Source organism: Anoplophora glabripennis, unplaced genomic scaffold (assembly GCF_000390285.2).
Source record: "Anoplophora glabripennis isolate ALB-LARVAE unplaced genomic scaffold, Agla_2.0 scaffold324, whole genome shotgun sequence".
Lineage (NCBI taxonomy): Eukaryota > Metazoa > Arthropoda > Insecta > Coleoptera > Cerambycidae > Anoplophora > Anoplophora glabripennis.
In genome coordinates this window covers 522,910-542,136 of record NW_019417495.1, presented here as the reverse complement: position 1 = coordinate 542,136, position 19,227 = coordinate 522,910, and the positions used below count along the sequence as shown (strand labels likewise).

General features: G+C 32.4%; 1 protein-coding gene across 1 annotated transcript in view; it reads left to right on the top strand.

Moving 5' to 3' along the window:
- The window catches only part of LOC108911095 (cytochrome b5), a 32,610-nt gene that overhangs the window by 3,298 nt on the left and 10,085 nt on the right, over positions 1 to 19,227 (top strand). The window contains exon 2 of the mRNA XM_018715931.1: positions 1,647 to 1,849. Within this exon, the coding sequence (XP_018571447.1) occupies positions 1,647 to 1,849 (203 nt within the window). The remainder of the gene's footprint in view (positions 1 to 1,646; positions 1,850 to 19,227) is intronic.

Sequence of the window (19,227 nt, the reverse complement as noted above, 5' to 3'; positions counted from 1 at the left end):
AAAACGATAAATTTCAAAAGATTCAAGCAAGATCAAAAGATTCAAGCAACGATAAATTTCGAACAAATTACATTTTCATTACTAAAAAGAAGTGCGCCTGTGTTCGTGGAAATTGAGTATTTTTGAGCATTTACTCAAATAAAATCATTAAATCATGACTGTATCTCCGCCATTGGAGCATCTAAATTTTAGAAAAAGGCCTCAGATTTTGGACATAAATACATGTGCCCAATTTCAAATTATTTTAGTTACTACTTTTTATATTATTTAAAATACTTTAAAATATTTTTTGAAGTTTAACACCCTGTATCTTTTTAACGAAGATCCTAGATACAATCTTTATACGAAAGACTCCCCTTAAAATTAGAATTTCTGGGAATTATATTAATTTAGGTGCATACATAAGTATTGCAATGACAGACGCGAATATCGCATTCTATTGGCAGCTATAAGGAAGAGGGAAATTACTCTATTACCAATATGAATGCAATGAAAATTCTTATTTCTGAAGCTTCCAGTATTACTACTTATGTATTAGGTTTGTTCTGCAGCAGTCTCAAACTGTTTTCAAACTGTCAGATATACCCGGCCAATTAAGTTGTCACGTACTTTCAGCGAGTATAAAGTTACGAATCAATTGGTCAGATATCTCTGATAGTTTCAAATCAGTCCTCAAATGGAAATTAATGTTTTGCAGGTTAAAATTTACCTACATATTAGGTTTGTTTCTGCAGCAGTCTCACAGTGTTTTCAAACTCTCAGACATACTCGGCCACTTAAATTGTCATGTACGTTCAGCGAATTTAATGTCAAATTGGGCAAATATCTCATAGTTTCAAATCAGTCCTCAACTTCTGCAGAAACAGACCTATTAACGAGCATATTAATTAGGAATATTTATTTTATATTTACAATTTTTGTGCTAATAAATTGTCCAAGAAATTGATCAAGAAGTTGTCACGATTTGCAATATTTGTGGAATCTTCTTACATGTTTTAATACATTGGTCAAATTTTAGAATAAAAGTCAATTATAATTACGCGAATTACTAAAAATGATTGAATTATATTCGTAAGAAAATTTATTTTTGGATAGATCAAAAACATTGTGGTAAGTGTTTCTCATTCGATCGTTAAACACAACTAAGCGTGGCAGCTGCTTAAAAATTGACAGGAACCTCATTGACAGTGCTACCAATACACAAAAAAAGAATCAACTCGATAGATAAGATACAAAACGCGCAATTCGAGTGTTAATTAATTTTATTAGAAACGTTTTTTATATCTTCAAGGAAAGTATTTCAAGACATAATATATTTTGATTCAAACTACATGTATTACTCAAAATTTGACTTTTTAAATTTAAATTTGGAATCGTAAAGTAACTATTTTTATTTCTACTTCTAACTAAACAAGTTATTTTTAATAAAAAAATATTGATATAAAATTCGATAACGATCGATCCCCATTTCTCACCTGCGTTTGAGAGAAATTGTTATTCTTGTTTTTTCTTTTGCTGATTCTTATAAGATGGACCATTTGTATTAACGCAGCCGTTAAATCCTGTACCTATGCTGTACTGCTTTTCAAAAATATATAATAAATGTTGTAAGTCTTCATTGTGTGAAATAATTGCAATTGTTCCAGCACCCTGGTGGCGAAGAGGTCCTCCTGGAGCAGGCCGGAAAAGACGGAAGCGAAGCCTTCGAGGATGTCGGCCACTCCAGCGATGCCAGGGAGCTAATGGTCAAATACAAAATCGGTGAACTGATAGAATCCGAACGTAAACCCGTTAAAGAAAAGAACCCAGACTGGGGCAGTTCTGGTGCGAACCCGGACTCTTCGAATAGGTAATTATTATAACTTTATTTTGGATTTTCCTCAATCGAAATTCCTTCCACTAATTTCTTCTTGAAATTTTGAGGCGTGTGGTGGCTTTGAGGATTCTAGAGCTGCTGAATTTTTGACTTTTTGTCGTGTTTAATAAAAAGTTAAAGTCGTCCTAGTTGTTTTAATGTCTTTATTCTATTAATAATGGTATGCTTTTTTTTATTTATATGTTGTCATTTTATTTTAAACTAGAAAAATTAATAAGTATCAATTACTAAGGTAGTTTCGTCATATTGACATTTATTAAACACTCAAGAAATACACCCGAAATTAAAATGCTTCTAAAGGCGGGTATCCACTTGTGGCAATGCTCCGTAACGTAACAACGAACATGTTACGGCCTGTTGCAAATGGTGACACGGTTCGCTGCGAAACTATGTGTGGTTTTGGTCGTATCATTCACTCCGTAACGTAACAAAATAAGGTTACGAGACGACACAGAAACATAAACTCGTAGTATGAACCTGACTGCAATAATGGATTCGTCACTGCAATTGCAGTTAGCAGCAGCGTCATATATTTTTATTCATCATACAATTTTGAAGACTATGAAACGGAAATCTCCGGAAATCTTTTCCTTTACTCCAATCCATGGCACAAACACACTCTTCCTAGTCACTGCAGAAAACAGACTGACCTCAGACCATATACAAAAGACTGACGAAACAAAAAATAAGACAAAATCACATGTGCAACAGGCAACGTTACGGCCAAAAGGGCAACCCCGTCTCAACATGTGGCAGAAAGTACTGTTGCATCCCTTTGATGCGACGACTAAAAACCGACAACTGATGGTTCGTCCCGGATTAGTTACGCGTGTCAAATTTGTTACACGTACCATGCAACAATTTTCCGTCTCCACTAGCTGTAAAGTAACATGTTCGGTGTTACGTTACGGGGCATTTGACACAAATGGATATCCGCCTTAATGTTCTATTACGCAATAACAAAGAGTTTTATTTACTGTCGAAGTAATTTTACAAGTATTTTCAATCACATTGATTTATTACTGTGGTAAATTTAAGAATTCCTTAAATAAATTAATCTGTCAAGCCAATGCTGCCCGTGCGGTATTCACGATTATTATCGAACACGTGTGTGAAAAATTCAGAGATAATCGGCACCGGATTTACGCATTAAACGATTTATTAATTTTATCTACTTTTTTTGAACAATGTATTTTTAGTATTAAATTTACGCTGTTATTAATTTCTAATTTTACTTTCTCCATCGTTTATTCGATAGTTTTTAAATATACATAGGAGAAATTCTCATATCTTGCTTGCTTAGCTCTTTTAATTTTACGTTACTCAGTTAGGCTAAATCAAATTAATCCTAAAATGTTTCCTATAAATAACAATTATACATCGAACAAAGAATATGTAATTATTGTTATTAGCACTAATAAATAAAAAGGAAAAATAACAGGAAAACTTGGAAAGTTAGCCGTGATTTTTTAAGTATATCCAAAGTATCGCAAACGTAATGAAAGAAACTTCACTTTTTCTTATTTCAAAGTTTCGTTTGCATCTTGTTCTTATTTTTCGTCCTATAGGAATGTTAAATTATGTTTACATATTTCTGTGTTTAATTTATATTTATTTTTATATTTGTATATCAACGTCGCTCAGATTTAGCTTTCCTATTGATCTATTAATTAAAATTTGTCTGAAAAACTGTCGTCCTTGTAAAACAAATAAAATGTTCGGTCATTGTTATGTTATTTATGAAATTACGAACATTTTACAAGAGTAGTTTTAATTTTCATACCTAGGATGCTAAAGGCATTATTTCATAGTCAAATTAGTTGTTAATAATTATTTAAAATAAAAAAAATGTGCCAAGTAGTACTAATAAAAAAACATACCCACATTAAAATCTCTAAACAATTGTGTAAACCATTGGGAACATTTTTAAATCAATTTGGACAAAAATCAATATGAAATTTAGTCACGGAAAATTATTAATCAATTTATTTCTGCATTTTAATTATTGGTTTTTTAAGTGGTTTTGATTTAAAAATAGAAATATGTAGTAGTAAAAGTATGATATTAATAACTGAATATCAAAAAATATAAATTACATATAAAATACAAAACATTCGAAGAAAATTATGACTAGATTAATATAAATTATTATTTGTTGTCTAATTCTTACATATTTGCCCTTTTTTGGATATTTAAAAAAATACAGAACAGACTTCTCATTTGGATATGTGGAATTGACATTATATTGATAAGAACATTAGCATAAATGTAATGACGATTTTGCAAGGGATCCACAATCTATAATAGTTTTATGTTACTGCTTTTAATTTTTGCTATTTAAACATTTTGTTTAATTGACCTTGTAGGTCAAATTATAGATAATTATATTGACTGCATTAAATCCATGTATTTATTTTCTGGATCAGATCAATTATGTACCTTATAATAGGCAAAAAATACGACCATTGTAGATTAAAAATTATATTTTTAACTACTTAAATATTTCATGACTTTACTAGTACTTACATATTTGTAAAAATTCGTTAATGACAGCGCATTTTATATTTGAAGACGCCATATCAAGGTCAAGGCGATAATGCCTTATCTTTCGGAAAAATAATGGAATTTTATGTTATCCTATGATTAGGAAAATTACCTATTTATTGCGAATAAACTTTAACAATAATTTGCAATATTACGTAACTGAAAAAATTGAGCACTGCATTTTTAGGTGCAGGTACATATTTGAATAAAGCACATCTAGTTTAAAAATGAGGATCCTAATAGCCAAATTAATAGTGATGAAATCATTATTATTATACGATTACCTTTATGATTACGAATGTCATAATCGATTACGATTAATAAGAAAAAAAAATTAGATATACATCAAGACTTCAAAAATGAACTTTATTTTTATATAAAAATAGTTAACAAATAATAAAATAAAAATCAAATAAAAATTGCTAATAAAAACTTTTACTACACTGTACGCCGTACCTTGTAATAAAAACTGAAAAAAATACATATCAGTATCACAAATCTAAATATCTAAATCTAAAAAAATCATTCGATTACTTTAATTATAGGTTATATTCATTTTAAAATGAACTGGTCAAATTTTTATTTAAGAATATACAGGGTGTCCCACCGGGAACTGTGGCGATCGATATCTAGGAGAGAAAATTTATCAATATGGCAATGTGCCTGGGGCGAACACAATTAAAATATCTGGAACTACCCAACACTTCCGGTTGTACCGGAAGTCGACACCAACTTCGTTATTTTAAATGGGACACCCTATATATTATTGCGTTTTCGGATTCTACGTGAAATTTGAGTCACTATATTTAAAGAAAAAATTTGACAGATGAAAGGGTCCGCGGAGATGCTAGTAATTCTTTTCAGGAGCGTGATATCAAGTGAATTTTTGGTAACTGTAAGGGCATAGGTAACACTAAATTATGGTATTCCAACAAATTAAAACATTTATACTAGTTGTTTCATTTTTGCTGTTACATTTCGATAACAGTTATAACTTTGTTGTCTTAAATGGAATACCCTGTATTTTTTTAGCCTGTCGTATGCAGATTGAAATTTCCTTTCAAGCCATATAAGCATTCTTAGGGCTGCCGTTACTACTTTTAGAGATATTTGCAATTTTCTGTTTTTTTGACACTTTTTCACATATCAGATGTATTGTCAAATTAGCCATGGCCAGAAATGTTCCAAAAACAATTGAAATAACTTGACATTTGTCAAGTTACTTGTCAAATTATTGCTGTGTCTGAATAGTTTTTCCTGAAAATTTAAATAAAAATGCTCGTTTAAATTATACTAATGAGGGGTTATTTTAATTTGTTTGTTATTTATGGAAAAAGCAGCAAATTCTCCACATGTTTTTGAAATTACTTTGTTACATTTTCCATAAATAACAAACAAATTAAAATAATCCTCATTTCATTAGTATAAATTAAACGATCCTTAGGCATTTTTATTTAAATTTTCGACAAAAACTATTCAGACACATCAATAATTTGACAACTAACTTGACAAATGGCAAATTATTTCAACTGTTTTTGAAGTGTTTCTGGTTATGGTCAATTTGGCAACAGGTCTGATACGAGAAAAACTCTCCAAAAAATAGAAAATTGCAAATACATATCTCTAAAAGTAGTAACGGCAACCCTAACAATGCTTATATGGCTAGAGAGGAATAAATAAAATATAGGGTGTTCCATTTAAGTTAGCAAAGTTATAGCTGTTTGAATTTATTAAAATGTAACAGCAAATGTTTTAATTTGTTGGTATACCATAATTTAGTGTTATTGTGCTCTTTGCAGGTACCAAAAATCCACTTGATATCACGCTTCTGAAAAGAGTTAGTAGCATCTGCGCGGACCCTTGCATCTGTCAAATTTTTTCTTTAAATCTCAAATCCTATAACTCCTAGGTATAGGGAATATTTAATAAAGTAACCCTCAAGTTTTACGTAGAATCCGAAAATGCAATAATATGTAGGGTGTCCCATTTAAAATAACGAAGTTGGAGTCGGCTTCCGGTATAACCAGAGGGTGCTGAAGAGATTTAGTTATGTCCGCCCCAGGGACATTGCCATGTTGCCAAATCTTCAAATTTTTCGGAGAAGTACTTTCCTAGATATCGATCGACGCAGTTCCCGGTGGGACACTGTGTACAGGCTGTTACAAATTCGCTTCTCACTACAGGGATCTCGGAAACGGTAAGAGGTACGAAGTAGCTTAAAAGGGGGCAAAGTTGCGTAATCAGGGGACCAGCATTATCCCTCTAAAAAATCAAGGCTAATTATTAATTTTCGAAATATTTGAAAAAACCGAAATTTTGGAAATCTGTTTTTGTTTAATTTCAGCCTTATTTGAGGTGATATTGAAAAAAGAACACTTTCTCATGGACACTTTTTGCCGTCTATCGTATGGCATAGTCAATTTTTATATGTAACGTTTCGTCTCTCCAGGATCATCATCAACTTCATTTTTTTAAATACGACCCTAGAAATTTTATTACATTTTTTGCAAGCCTTCATGGTCCTTAATATTGTACTGCTTCAGCCCGAACCAGATTCAGACGTTTTGTCTCGAAAAATTCATCTTCAGTGTATTCGTTCTAAATTTATCTAAATGTTTTATTTAGATTTCTTTGATTATTGAATTATCGTACATTGTAAGTGTCATTAGACCGTGTGAAATCCATCTAGTTATTTAAACTATTACCACCACGCGTTACAATAAAACATTTACTATTATTATTAACTATTACCATCACTTGGTCGTACATAACTCGATAAGTTGATGCGTCAAAATTAAAACATTATTACAATTTTAATTTTATTATGGCAAATTAATTCTAAAAAATGCATATGAACAACCAAAACGCCAACTGAATATTATTCTTTAAAAAATTTTAGTATGTAAATGTTTCAAATTTTCGTTTTGGCAAAGGTTAAAAATGAAGATCAGCGTAATATCGGAATTTATTATATCTGTAACTGCAACTGTGAAAGAGCATGTCAGATGTATTTGTATGAATATCCTGTAAAAAATAGATCGGAATTTGTTTGAATTTTGAGCACTCGAGAAGTCTAGAAATAACTATGGACACGGGAATAAAACTCTAATGTTTTATTTTAATGCATGGTGGTAATAGTTTAAATAACTAGATGGATTTCACACGGTCTAATGACACTTACAATGTACGATAATTCAATAAACAAAGAAATCTAAATAAAACATTTAGATAAATTTGGAACGAATACACTGATTCTGGTTCGTGCTGAGGCAGTACAGCATTGGGGGTCATGAAGGCTTGCAAAAATGTAATAAAATTTCTAGGGTCGTATTTAAAAAAATTAAGTTGATAATGTTCCTAGAGATACATACACAGACTAAACGTTACATACAAAAATTGATTATGCCATTCGATAGAGGGCAAAAAGTGGCCATGAGAAAGTGTTGTTCTTTTTTCAATATCACCTCAAACAAGGCTAAAATGAAACAAAAACATATTTCCAAAATTTCGGCTTTTCACGTATTTCGAAAACTAATCATGTTAGCCTTGATTTTTTAGAGGCATAATGTTGGTCCCCTGATTACGCAACTTTGACCCCATTTAAGCTACTTCGTAGCTCTTACCGTTTTCGAGATCCCTGTAGTGAGAAGCGAATTTGTAACAGTCTGTAGGCTGTATGGACTCAATTGGTTTCTTTTGTTAGTTTAAATAAGTCCAACCATGAAAAATCATTTTTACATCCGATTGAGCTGACATTTTGCATACACATTTAATTTGGATGACAATGCATGGTTAGATAAGTGACGTCATTCTAAATCCAATATGGCGGGTTCCCAAAGATGGCGGACCAGTTATTTCTTATTCACCCCCATGATGTGGGTATCAAATGCAAGGGTTTGCTGAGAAGAATACGAAACTAAAATGACGTTACAAAAGCTTGTTTTTTAATTTTTATACATGAACTTATTCAGAATCCGGATGATGTATTTTTATTCCACTACACTCCTATTTTAATCCACTCTGTATGATCAGAAAAGTATTAAAATATTTATTACCAATAGACGTATCTTGAGATACGATAAAAATACAGAAAATACATATTTTAAAAATATTTGTATTACATACGAATTTTTATCATTTTGGTAGTTTTTAGTTGAGCAAGCAATAAGTACTCTGGCTCGAGCTCGTAATCCGGTTTCTGAAAATTATTATGTTTGTTAATGTTTGTGTATTCATTTAAATAAAAATATTTTAAGAATCTAATATTTGCTTCTTTTTTAATTTCGCACACTAAAAGAAAACTATAGCTATTAGAAATACTTTATCTACAAAGGAGATGCTGGGAAATACGTTTTAAGCTAAAAAGGCGTATATCATTTATTTTTTAAAAATGAGGGAACCATAACCTAATAGGTATATAAATTTTGAAACAACATAGGAAATCGTTTTTTCAATAACATCCATATTAAAAAAGAAATAGGTTCGTAAAAACAAATTTTGTATAGGGTAGCTTTTTTTGAGAATCTTAAATAACCAATAAATAACTCTAAAGTTGTACAAAATGAGGTACGCCTTTTTGTGATAATGAAGACGGGTCTGAGGAATGGCTTAAGTTAGGTAATTTTCTTAGACAGAGTTAACTTTCAGTTTTTCTTTTAAAACTGGTGGTTGAAAGAGAAGAAAAGTTAAGAATCCATTATTAGTCATATATTTTTAAAACTCAAATAAGTGGATTAGTCTTAGTCGTCTATACGAGGTCTGTTCAGAAAATAACCAAACTTTTTGAATTACGCGTTAATGGAGATATTTAGTGTCATGCTGTTGGCAGCATTGCTCATAACCTCATTTATCTCATTTATTTTTCGTGATAATGCTATTTGAGTGCAACGTGTTTAAGTGTCACTGACGATTTTTGAAATATGCTATTTTATGGAACAACGATGCAAAGTAAAATTTTGCTCGAAACTGGGAAAAAATGTCACGGAAACGTTCAACTTTTGAAACAATCTTACGGAGATGATGCTCTGGATCGTACGCAGATTGAGATAGAAATACTCAATTGGGTCATGGCATGAAATTTTGACACAAAAATTGAACATGCATCGAGTTGTAGCAAAATTTGTTCCTCATTTGATGACTGATCAACAGAAAGAAAATCGTGTGGATGTTTGTCGTCAACTCCTTGGATAATCCAATGACGATGAAACATTCAATCAAAGGATCATAACGGGAGACGAATGCTAGGTTTATGGCTACGACATTGAGACAAAAGTTCAATCATTACAATGGATTGGCAACTGATGTCCACCTTTTAAGAAAGCACGTCAGTCTCGATCCAATGTCAAAGTGATGCTCACTGTTTGTGCATTTTAAATAGAGGTGAAACAGTGAACCGTGTGTACTATTGAAGCATTGTACAACGGTTGCGTGAAAAAATCCACAAAAAGGGGCCAGAGTTGTGGTGACACAACTAATGATTCTTGCACCATGACAATGCGCCTGCATACTCAGTTTTGTAATTCGTCAGAATATTGATGCCATCAAAGACCATTTCAAATGAAGCTATCCAGGAAACACCGCTGGATAAGTATGTGAGGGGAGGGGTGTACTTTCAAGGAGACAAGGACAATAATGTGTAAAATTAATAATGTTTAGGCCGCGGGTAATATCAATGGACTATGACGAAAACATCAAAATAGAAATCATGTAATTATATGTATAAATGACTTACCAATTATAATTGATAACAACGCCTCTGGTGATAGTTCGAGGGTGAAGGGGTAGGGAAAGGAATGGGAAAAACGAAGTATTCACTTAAATTTGTCATTCACACAACTGCATTTTTCCTCTTATTTAGTACGAATTTTACGCTACACACACTATATTTCATATTTCTACCCATTCTAACTAGGTACTGTTCAAAAACCAAAAAAAAGAACGCGTAAAAAAAACTAGAAAAACATGCCAATAAAGGCGTAACAAAAACAGTTTCAATTGCCATGTATGGCGGTTGCGCAACCAAATAATAAAGTTTAAAAAAAATAAAGTTCGATTATTTTCTGAACCGACCTTGTATATAGTATGAATTGGAAATGTCAGATTTATGAGTTTCATAATTATTAGCATTAACTTAAATTTTGCGGACAATTCACTTAATTTCAACGGAACATGTTTTGTACATATCTAAAAATATTTAAAAAACTAAAATATAGTGATTAAAAACTTTATTTAACAAGTGCTATTTTTATGTGACGTGCGACTGGTAATTTTAAATAGTAAGCAAGTGTTATGTGATAACTAGAAATAAATTAATTTGCTGTTTAAGTTCATGTTGCATTAATTCGCACATGTAATTGTATGTATTTGAGTGGAAGAAATTGCATTTCCAATTGAATATAACATACTTTTTTTTTGTCTATGTTCCACTTGCCGTACTTCTGGACAATTTGCTCACCCTTGAAAGCTGCATTTTCATATCTTATTGCAAAGTATACTATACACAACCTTAATCGGGGAATACTGATGAATTTAAAATAATTAATTGTGAAATAATTGTAGTCGTAATCGTTACATTATTATTAGTTAATCATGTAATTTTATATTATGTATGTACATTTATTATAACGAGCGTTCAAATAAAAACGTGGTCAAGTTGGTTCTGAAAATTTGGACGTAGGGCGTAGCGAGCAAATGAACTTAAACGTCATCTGTCAAAGCGCTATATCGCCGCTATCAATTTGAATATTTTCGTTTTAAAAAGCGTTTAAAATGGTGTTTTCTCCAGAACAAAAAGTGTTCATCATAGAGTCCTACTTTAGAAATGGACGCAAGATTGATGGAATATGGAAGTATTCTATTGAGGAATGTTTCATAGAATTTCAAAATCAATTTCCCGGCGTTGTTGAGTACAAAATTTTTCAAAGTGCTTTTCAGCGTTGTGTTAATGTTTTTCGTGAAACGGGCAGTGTAACAAGAAAAGAAGGAAGCGGCCGACCTAAAAAGCGGACTGAAGAATTAAAAGAAAATGTCCAACAAATAATGGAAAATGCGCCAAGAACTTCTGTACGTGTTTTATCACAAATGGTGGGAGTATCAGTCGGTACCTGCCACAGAGTGTTAAAAAAGATTTGCGTTTGTTCTCCTATCGTTTAACTTGTCAGCAAGAACTTCATGAAGTTGATTTTCCGCGACGGGCTGTATTTTGTGAATGGTTTTTAAACAACTACGGTGAACTTCATAATATCACCTTTTTTTCTGATGAAGCCTGGTTTCATTTAAGTGGTTACGTAAATTCACAGAATATGAGAATGTGGTCTTCTGAAAAACCAGATAACTTTTTTGTCGAGGGCCCTCTACACGCTCAAAAAATTGGAGTTTGGTGTGCTCTCAATCGAAGGAGGATTTATGGACCTATTTTTTTTAATGGTACTCTTACTACACAAAGGTATAGAGAAGAAATTATCGCTCCTTTTGTTAACCAGCTGGAAGAAAACGAAATTACAATCTTTTACTTTCAACAAGATGGCGCAAGGGCACATATGGCAGGCGAGGCGATGAATATGTTGAGGGAAATTTTCCAAAATCGACTAATAAGTCTCAATGCTGAACATGAATTTCCACCGAGGTCATGTGATATTACGCCGTGTGTTTTCTTTTTGTGGCCTTACCTTAAAAACACTATTTTTGAACTGCCTATTCCTGATTTAAACCATCTGCAGGCTCGACTTATAGACAAGATTCGTGAAATTAACAATACCCCGAGCATCTTAGAAAATGTCTTTAATTCTTTGAGGAACAGGTGTGAAAGGTGCTTGGAACAAGGAGGGGGACACTTTCAGCAGCTGCTTTAATTTATTGTTATAACAAGGTGGGGGACACTTTCCGCAGCTCCTTTAATTGTTTGTTATTCGATCTTTAATTGTTACGATTATTCTTTAAAATAAAGTTATATAGACATTAACGTTATTGAAACTGACAGCTGCTATACAGCTCGTTGAGAAATGAGGTTAAGTTGGTCGCTATAAGCTACTCCCTACGTCCAATGTGTCAGAGCCAACTTCGACCACGTTTTTATTTGAACGCTCGTTATCTAGCTTTTAAATATTTGAAGATCATATTTATTACTTTCGGTACTTTTATAATGAATTATTTTTGGACTAAGGTAAGTTGACTTAAATTCAACTACTTTTTTCTCAGGAATATGTTACTCTGCGATTAGTGTTTTGTAAAATACTCTGAATAAAAATACTTTTAACCAAATACCAAGGTATGCTAAAGAATACACTCCACATACAAGGTAGTCAATTATTTTTAAAAATGCACTATCAAAAATGAAAAATCTGTCAAATAAGAACTATTAATAATAATATTTCCAATTAGTCTTGTTTTTTGCAATGACTAATAACTGGTCAAACATTAAAATGAAATTTAGCCATTAATTGAGATATTTCTTTTAAGAAATTTAATTAATAGATATTCAATATTGTAAAAAAAAAATTTTGTAAAATCCTTATAGTTTCTGAAAAAAAAATTATTGAAGTTATAGCACATTAAACCACTACACAGCTGGACAACTGTAGTCTCTAGCGTCATTCGCAATACGCGTGGAGAGCCATGTGACTCCTAATACTGAAATTAGTCGTTGCGGTAGTTTTTACCTGTTATCTGTGGTATTTACATCAGTTTTTTAGTAGTTAGTGTCAAAAATGGCTTGCGTGTATAGCAACTCAGAGTTGATGGATATCGTTTTAATTTATGGTGCAGCAAGACAACATTTGTATTATGGTGAAGTATTTGTGTTATGGTGAAGCAAGACATCATTGTGTTAGTTCGTAGAAAGTGAGTAAGACGGACCCAAATGTGTTTACACGTGAGTGGATAATATTTTGAACAAATATTGCTGTTGCAGCGTCGGGTATGTCAAATGATTTTATTATTTAAAAAAACAAATTAATTTTATTAATAATTAATAAAGGCAAAAGCATTTGAATTTGCCGATATAAAATAGGTGCGATAAAATTCTATTTACATATTTCTTTCCTTGTGAAAGTTTTCGTCCGTTTTTATCACGCCGCCATACCGGTCGCATTGTGCGAGGTCAGGTTTTACAGTGGACCAGTTTCCAGTGCCGTGCAGAAGTGTATTTTTAAATCAATTTCGAACTGACCTTTTTGATTTTTTCTTTACAAAATTGTATTTGTAAGGGTCCCCTGTACATCCAGAATTTTTTTTTTGGATAAGGTCTGAATCACCCTATATATAAAAAAGTTAGTATTTTCGTAGATTTCAGTACCTAAAACCTTGATGGTGTGATCGTTTTTTGCACCTGTTTATTCGTTTTACTGCGGGGTCTTTGAAAATACTCAGGTGGCATGACATAACATTCCTATTATTTGATAAGCTTTAGATTATTCAGTTATTAAATGTTTGAAATTATTTGTGTTTGCGGAAAAGACTATTTAAAGAATATGGCGGCTTTAAATTATTATGTACATATTTAAAATAACAAATCTTTAGAGATAATGAAACTTTGAAACGTCAATGCTAAAGGTGATGATAATCTATCTAGATTGGTATCAATTATAATTTTTACCTTTGTAATTTATGAAATAATATATTTGGTCAGTCATAAGTACGAGCAAGAATAGGAGTTCAACAATGTATTCCGTTTTTGTATTCTCTGTAAACATAACGCGTGTTTAATTGGAACCCAATTTGGCGAAGCCATTTATGGGAATGGGTTATATGAAGACTTAAAGGGTATCTTCGTGACCACAATTAATTAAGTACATTTATATTATTTGTTCCTTACAGCTTTTGACAAAGTTTGATACAAAAATGTGTGTTGAAAATATATAGGAATAATTACAAATTTGCAGAGCGTCTTTTATTATTCATATTCGAGATTTACTAAGACTTATTTTTTCCCCTGACATAATTTATTTTCTATCACAGTTTAATTTAATTAATATTGTTGACGTGGGCTTAGGCATATGAATTCTGCTGTAATGTGCCTATTGGTATAATTCCGATATGATTTAGATAAATGTAGATATAACTTATGATTATTTCTTATCTCATTGAGAGCTGATTATAAATATGAGACAACACTTTTACGTAAAATTGCAATAAATATTAAAAACATAGCATATTTGAATAGAGAATGAAAAGATCTTTCAAATGAGGTATCACAAGCCCCTACTTCCCATTGACTTTAGAGATTGCAACTGCCATTTGAAGGGGATTGAATATAGGGATCTTTACGATGCAGGATGTCATTTCACAATCCAAAATCTTTTGGGGGGTCGTGAATCCAGTGGGTAAATATATTTTTTCTCAAAAAATCCCTAATATGAAATACTTGTTAGAATTTTACTCCTAAAAAAGAGGTGGCACGCCTTGGATTTTGTGACATCACACTCATTTTCTTTCACAAAGCACACTTCATCAAGGTCTACATCTTAAAAAAATCCGGTTAAAATCGCACAATAAATATTTTACAGGGCCGATACCCCTACGGGGCCCATTGGACGTTTTTCTTTTGGAACTCAAAAACGGTTTTATCTTTGGCATAATATTTTTTTTTGTTGTATAAATAATATCTAGAAATCCATCTAACGCCTTTTGTTCAGTAGTTTTTCAGATATGGTATGTACTTATGCAACTTTTCAAGTAGAATATAAGAGTGTATAAGATTCGCGATAGAAGATAGATGTGATGTTATATTGTTTATAAGAGTTAAATATACTCATAAAATACAGACGAATACGAACACAATGTAAGGATAAAATGTAATTATTAAAGTTCCCATTAGTCAACTGTTAAGTAAATGGATAGCCAGCGATTCAAGTTGCAACTCACTGCGAGTCAATTAAACTTTTTTATTTCACGGAAACTATCATCGTAATAATAATGTATACTTTGATGAATCGGCAGTCGAAGTTTGTCTATTTCCAACATAGTTAATAATAACGTTAAAAATGATATGATTTGTGTTTTTCTCGAAAATACTAAAATATAATTATATTATACAGGATGTCCCGGTACTTGATACAAAAAATTCGAATATAATTTTTTTCCATACGGGTCTTCGTTAACATGTTACGGGCCCTCAAAGTTGAAAACTAAAATCGATAACACATGCGTATAGCTTGTTTTTGATGATGTAAGTGAAACATCATTATGCCCCGAACGCCAGGGACGGACTATGCCCAATGGTTAACAACCCAGAATTTTTGCATAGATGATGATCGCAATCTGCCTGTATCAAAAATAAGTTCCCTGAAGAATTTGCCAACGATAATACCCTCTTGGTTCAACTAGGATTTTATGTCAGTGCACTCGAACGGCGCCTCCACCATTTTTTGTTTTTAATTTTTAATTGCACTTAATTACTTTGTTAGAAGAGTACATATTTTTAAAACAAGAGCCTAGAAAATCTTACTGTGTGTTAATGTAATTTTCACTAACAAAATTTGACAAACACACTTTACACATAAAAATAAATTAAAAAATAATTTAAAAGAAAGAAAACTGTGAACATCCATTTTGAATATGGACACCTTCCACCTCCACACACTTCCTAAGACTACGAATGTTGTTTGTTTGTACATGAAAAAGCATTTCTGTGGTAATAATTTTTAAATAGAATTAGACAAGCATGTCGGCAAATAACACCACATCAGCTGAGCAGAGTTATTAGAAGTAAGAGGAGACGAATTGAACAGTGGACTAATAGAAAACAGTAATACTTAAATTTTATTTTGTTGTGAAATTCATTTCTCGTATAATAAAAAAATATATATAATTTGGCTGTCTTATGGTGATCACCTTGTTTGAGTGACATCAATGAAACTGCATGGAAAAATTAATTGAAATTATGAAAAAATACCTTAAAAATATTTTTCACTGTTAATACAGGAAACTGCAATGAGAGGAATTTTTCGAAGTTTGCACCTATTTTGTGATCACCCTGTAAAAAATGCCTAATATGTTTTTTAATTTTTGAGCGTCTTAATGATAGTAGGCCGTAGAAAAGATCACATGTCAAAAATTATAATATCAAAAAGTAGGCCTTTTTGAGTACTACCACATAAAAAAAAGAATGTTGGAAATCGGTTAACGCCATTCTAAATATGGAGGTGTTCCGACTTTAAGTGAAACACACTGTATATGGCAGTGTTGTTTAAATCTGCAACAAATTTACGTACATTCTCCATACTGTTTTTCACCTCATCACTGTATGAATCTTCTCAATATGTTGGTTCCCGTAGTTAAGCTTTCTCATTGAATAAGTAAGTGTCTTCACATGTCCCCACATGAAAAAGTCCAACGAATTGGGATCCGGAGATCGCGGCGGCCACGCAATGAGACCACCAGGACCTTACATCGATTTGGATACTTTTCATTGAGGAAACTAGTGACACCTCTTCCATAATGGGACGGAATGTCCTGAAGTAGTAAAGGTAGATCGTTCTGCAAAGAAACTTAATTATTAATTATTCCAGCCCAAACGTTTATGGAGAATCCTCTCCGAAAATGGGTTCCTCGAATAGCATGAAAGTTTTCGGTTGCCCACACACGATCGTTGTGGAAATTGTTGATTCCATCTCTTGTAAATGTAGCATCATCAAAGAAAACGGTTATTGAAAGAGTATCCAAATGATTGCTCCATCATTCGCAAAAACGAACTCTTTGGGGAAGATTTTGTACCGATTAGTAATGACAGAGATGCAGTACGTTTTCTCGCAAAGTGTCTTGTACAGACATCTCGCTTTGTCCAGTAAATACAGAATTCTTCTCGTACTAGTATCAGGATCATTTTTAACAAGCTCAAGCACTTCTACAGCATTGTTTCTTGGCATAACTTCTATTTCACAAGTCGGTTTAGTGAACGCACCTGCTCATCGAAGAGTTGTGATGGTTCTGTTGAACGTTTGCTTGTCTAGAATACGGCGGTTTGGATGTCGCCGTTGATATTCTCTAACTGAAGCGGTGGTACTACAGTTGCAATATCCATACATGAAAATCATGTCGGCGTATGAATAAATTAAACTAACTATCTCATAAAATGGACTATACGCTGAAGAAAGACACTGTCGACAGAAACTTTATAAAAAATTTGATCATTAGCATATAATGGAACAGTTTACTGTTAAGTCGTCACGAGATGCTTTATAAATAAACTAAATAATTATCGCACACGAAACCGACTAGTTGGCTGGGCGACTGTGCCCCAAGNAGACAAATTTAGGGGACCCGTATTTTTTCTTTTTGCCAACTAGCCCCCTCTTTCGGAGTTACAGCCCCCTGAAATCTGCCCCTAAGAAGTCTTTTTTATATCTCAAAACCATGTTGTACGAGAATCACTAAATTTGGTACACAGGGGTTTTATGACATGTGGAATCTCACAGTGCTACGCTTTTGGGCGAGAAACCCCCTTAAGACATTTTTTCGTGGGCCCCTTGTCTTTGGAACCAGAAAAATATTTGGTCGCAATTTTTTTTAAAAATTATTAGTTAGCTAGAAAGCCATTGAATTGAGAAACTTTTTTGTCCCTTGATATTTGTTTCGTAAAACGCAATGTTTTTGAGGAAAATGGCGAATCGCGATATGCATTCGATCACATTTTGACATTTTTCTCGAAAACATTGCGTTTTACGAAAAAAGTATAAAGGGACAAAAAATTTCTAAATTTAATGGCTTTCTAGTGGACTGATAATTTTTAAGAAATTTAAATATGCGACCAAATTTTTCTGGTTCCAAAGACAAGGGGGTCCACGAAAAAGTGTCTTAAGGGAGTTTCTCGCTAAAAAGCGTAGCACTAGTGAGATTTCACATGTCATAAAACCCCTGTGTACCAAATTTAGTCATTCTGATACAACAGGGTTCTGAGATATAAAACAAAGATTATTCTTAAGGGCGGACTTCAGGGGGCTGTAACTCCGAAAGAGGGGGCCAGTTGGCAAAAAGAAAAATGCGGGTCCCCTAAATTTGTCTTAAGAATTTGTGACCCAATTTTGTTGCATGAATTTCGGGACACCCTGTATATAATTTTTTCACCTAAAATTTTTCGAAATTTTGAGAACAATTTATTTTGGAAAGATTTTGAATATGAAGTTACTTAAATTTAAATAAATTTGGAACTGTGAACTATATTTCCTAATGCATTTTTTTGGTATTTTGTAGGACACAGGCACTTTACCTATACAAAAAAATATATTTTTTTTGCTCCCGACAGTTACAATATCACTTCACACTTGTCTGACCGTGAGCCATCTGAGTATACATATTGAATTCTGTATTTAATGAATCTAGAACATGTTCTTGATCATACTGAACATATTCAAACTACGTAAGTAATATTAGACCAAGCAAATTAAATTTTTACTCGAAAAAAGTCCTATCCGCTAGATTATTGTAAAATTGTTTAAAGGAACATAATACAAGACATCTCTCGTCTCGTGAGTCAAAAACTTTTATTAGCTAACTTTTCTATTTAAACAAATAAGTGAGGAAAACAGTTTTTTCACTTTGCAAGAAAAACCATCAATTTTAGCGAATAGTGACTCTCAGACAGCGTATAGGGAGTAAAATTATCTACAAAATAAGACTGGTTAAATTAAAATCGGTTAATAAACAAAAAAGTTATTGCAAAAAAACAAGAAAAGTGCCCATTTTTTCATTTGTTTATAACTATCGCATTTATTGTTAAAATTTTATAAAACCTATGACAAGTTGAGGGTTTTGTCATACTTTAAAAGTGTGCCAAAAGTGGGCGCTGTAGGTGCAATAGTTTTCGCACAATT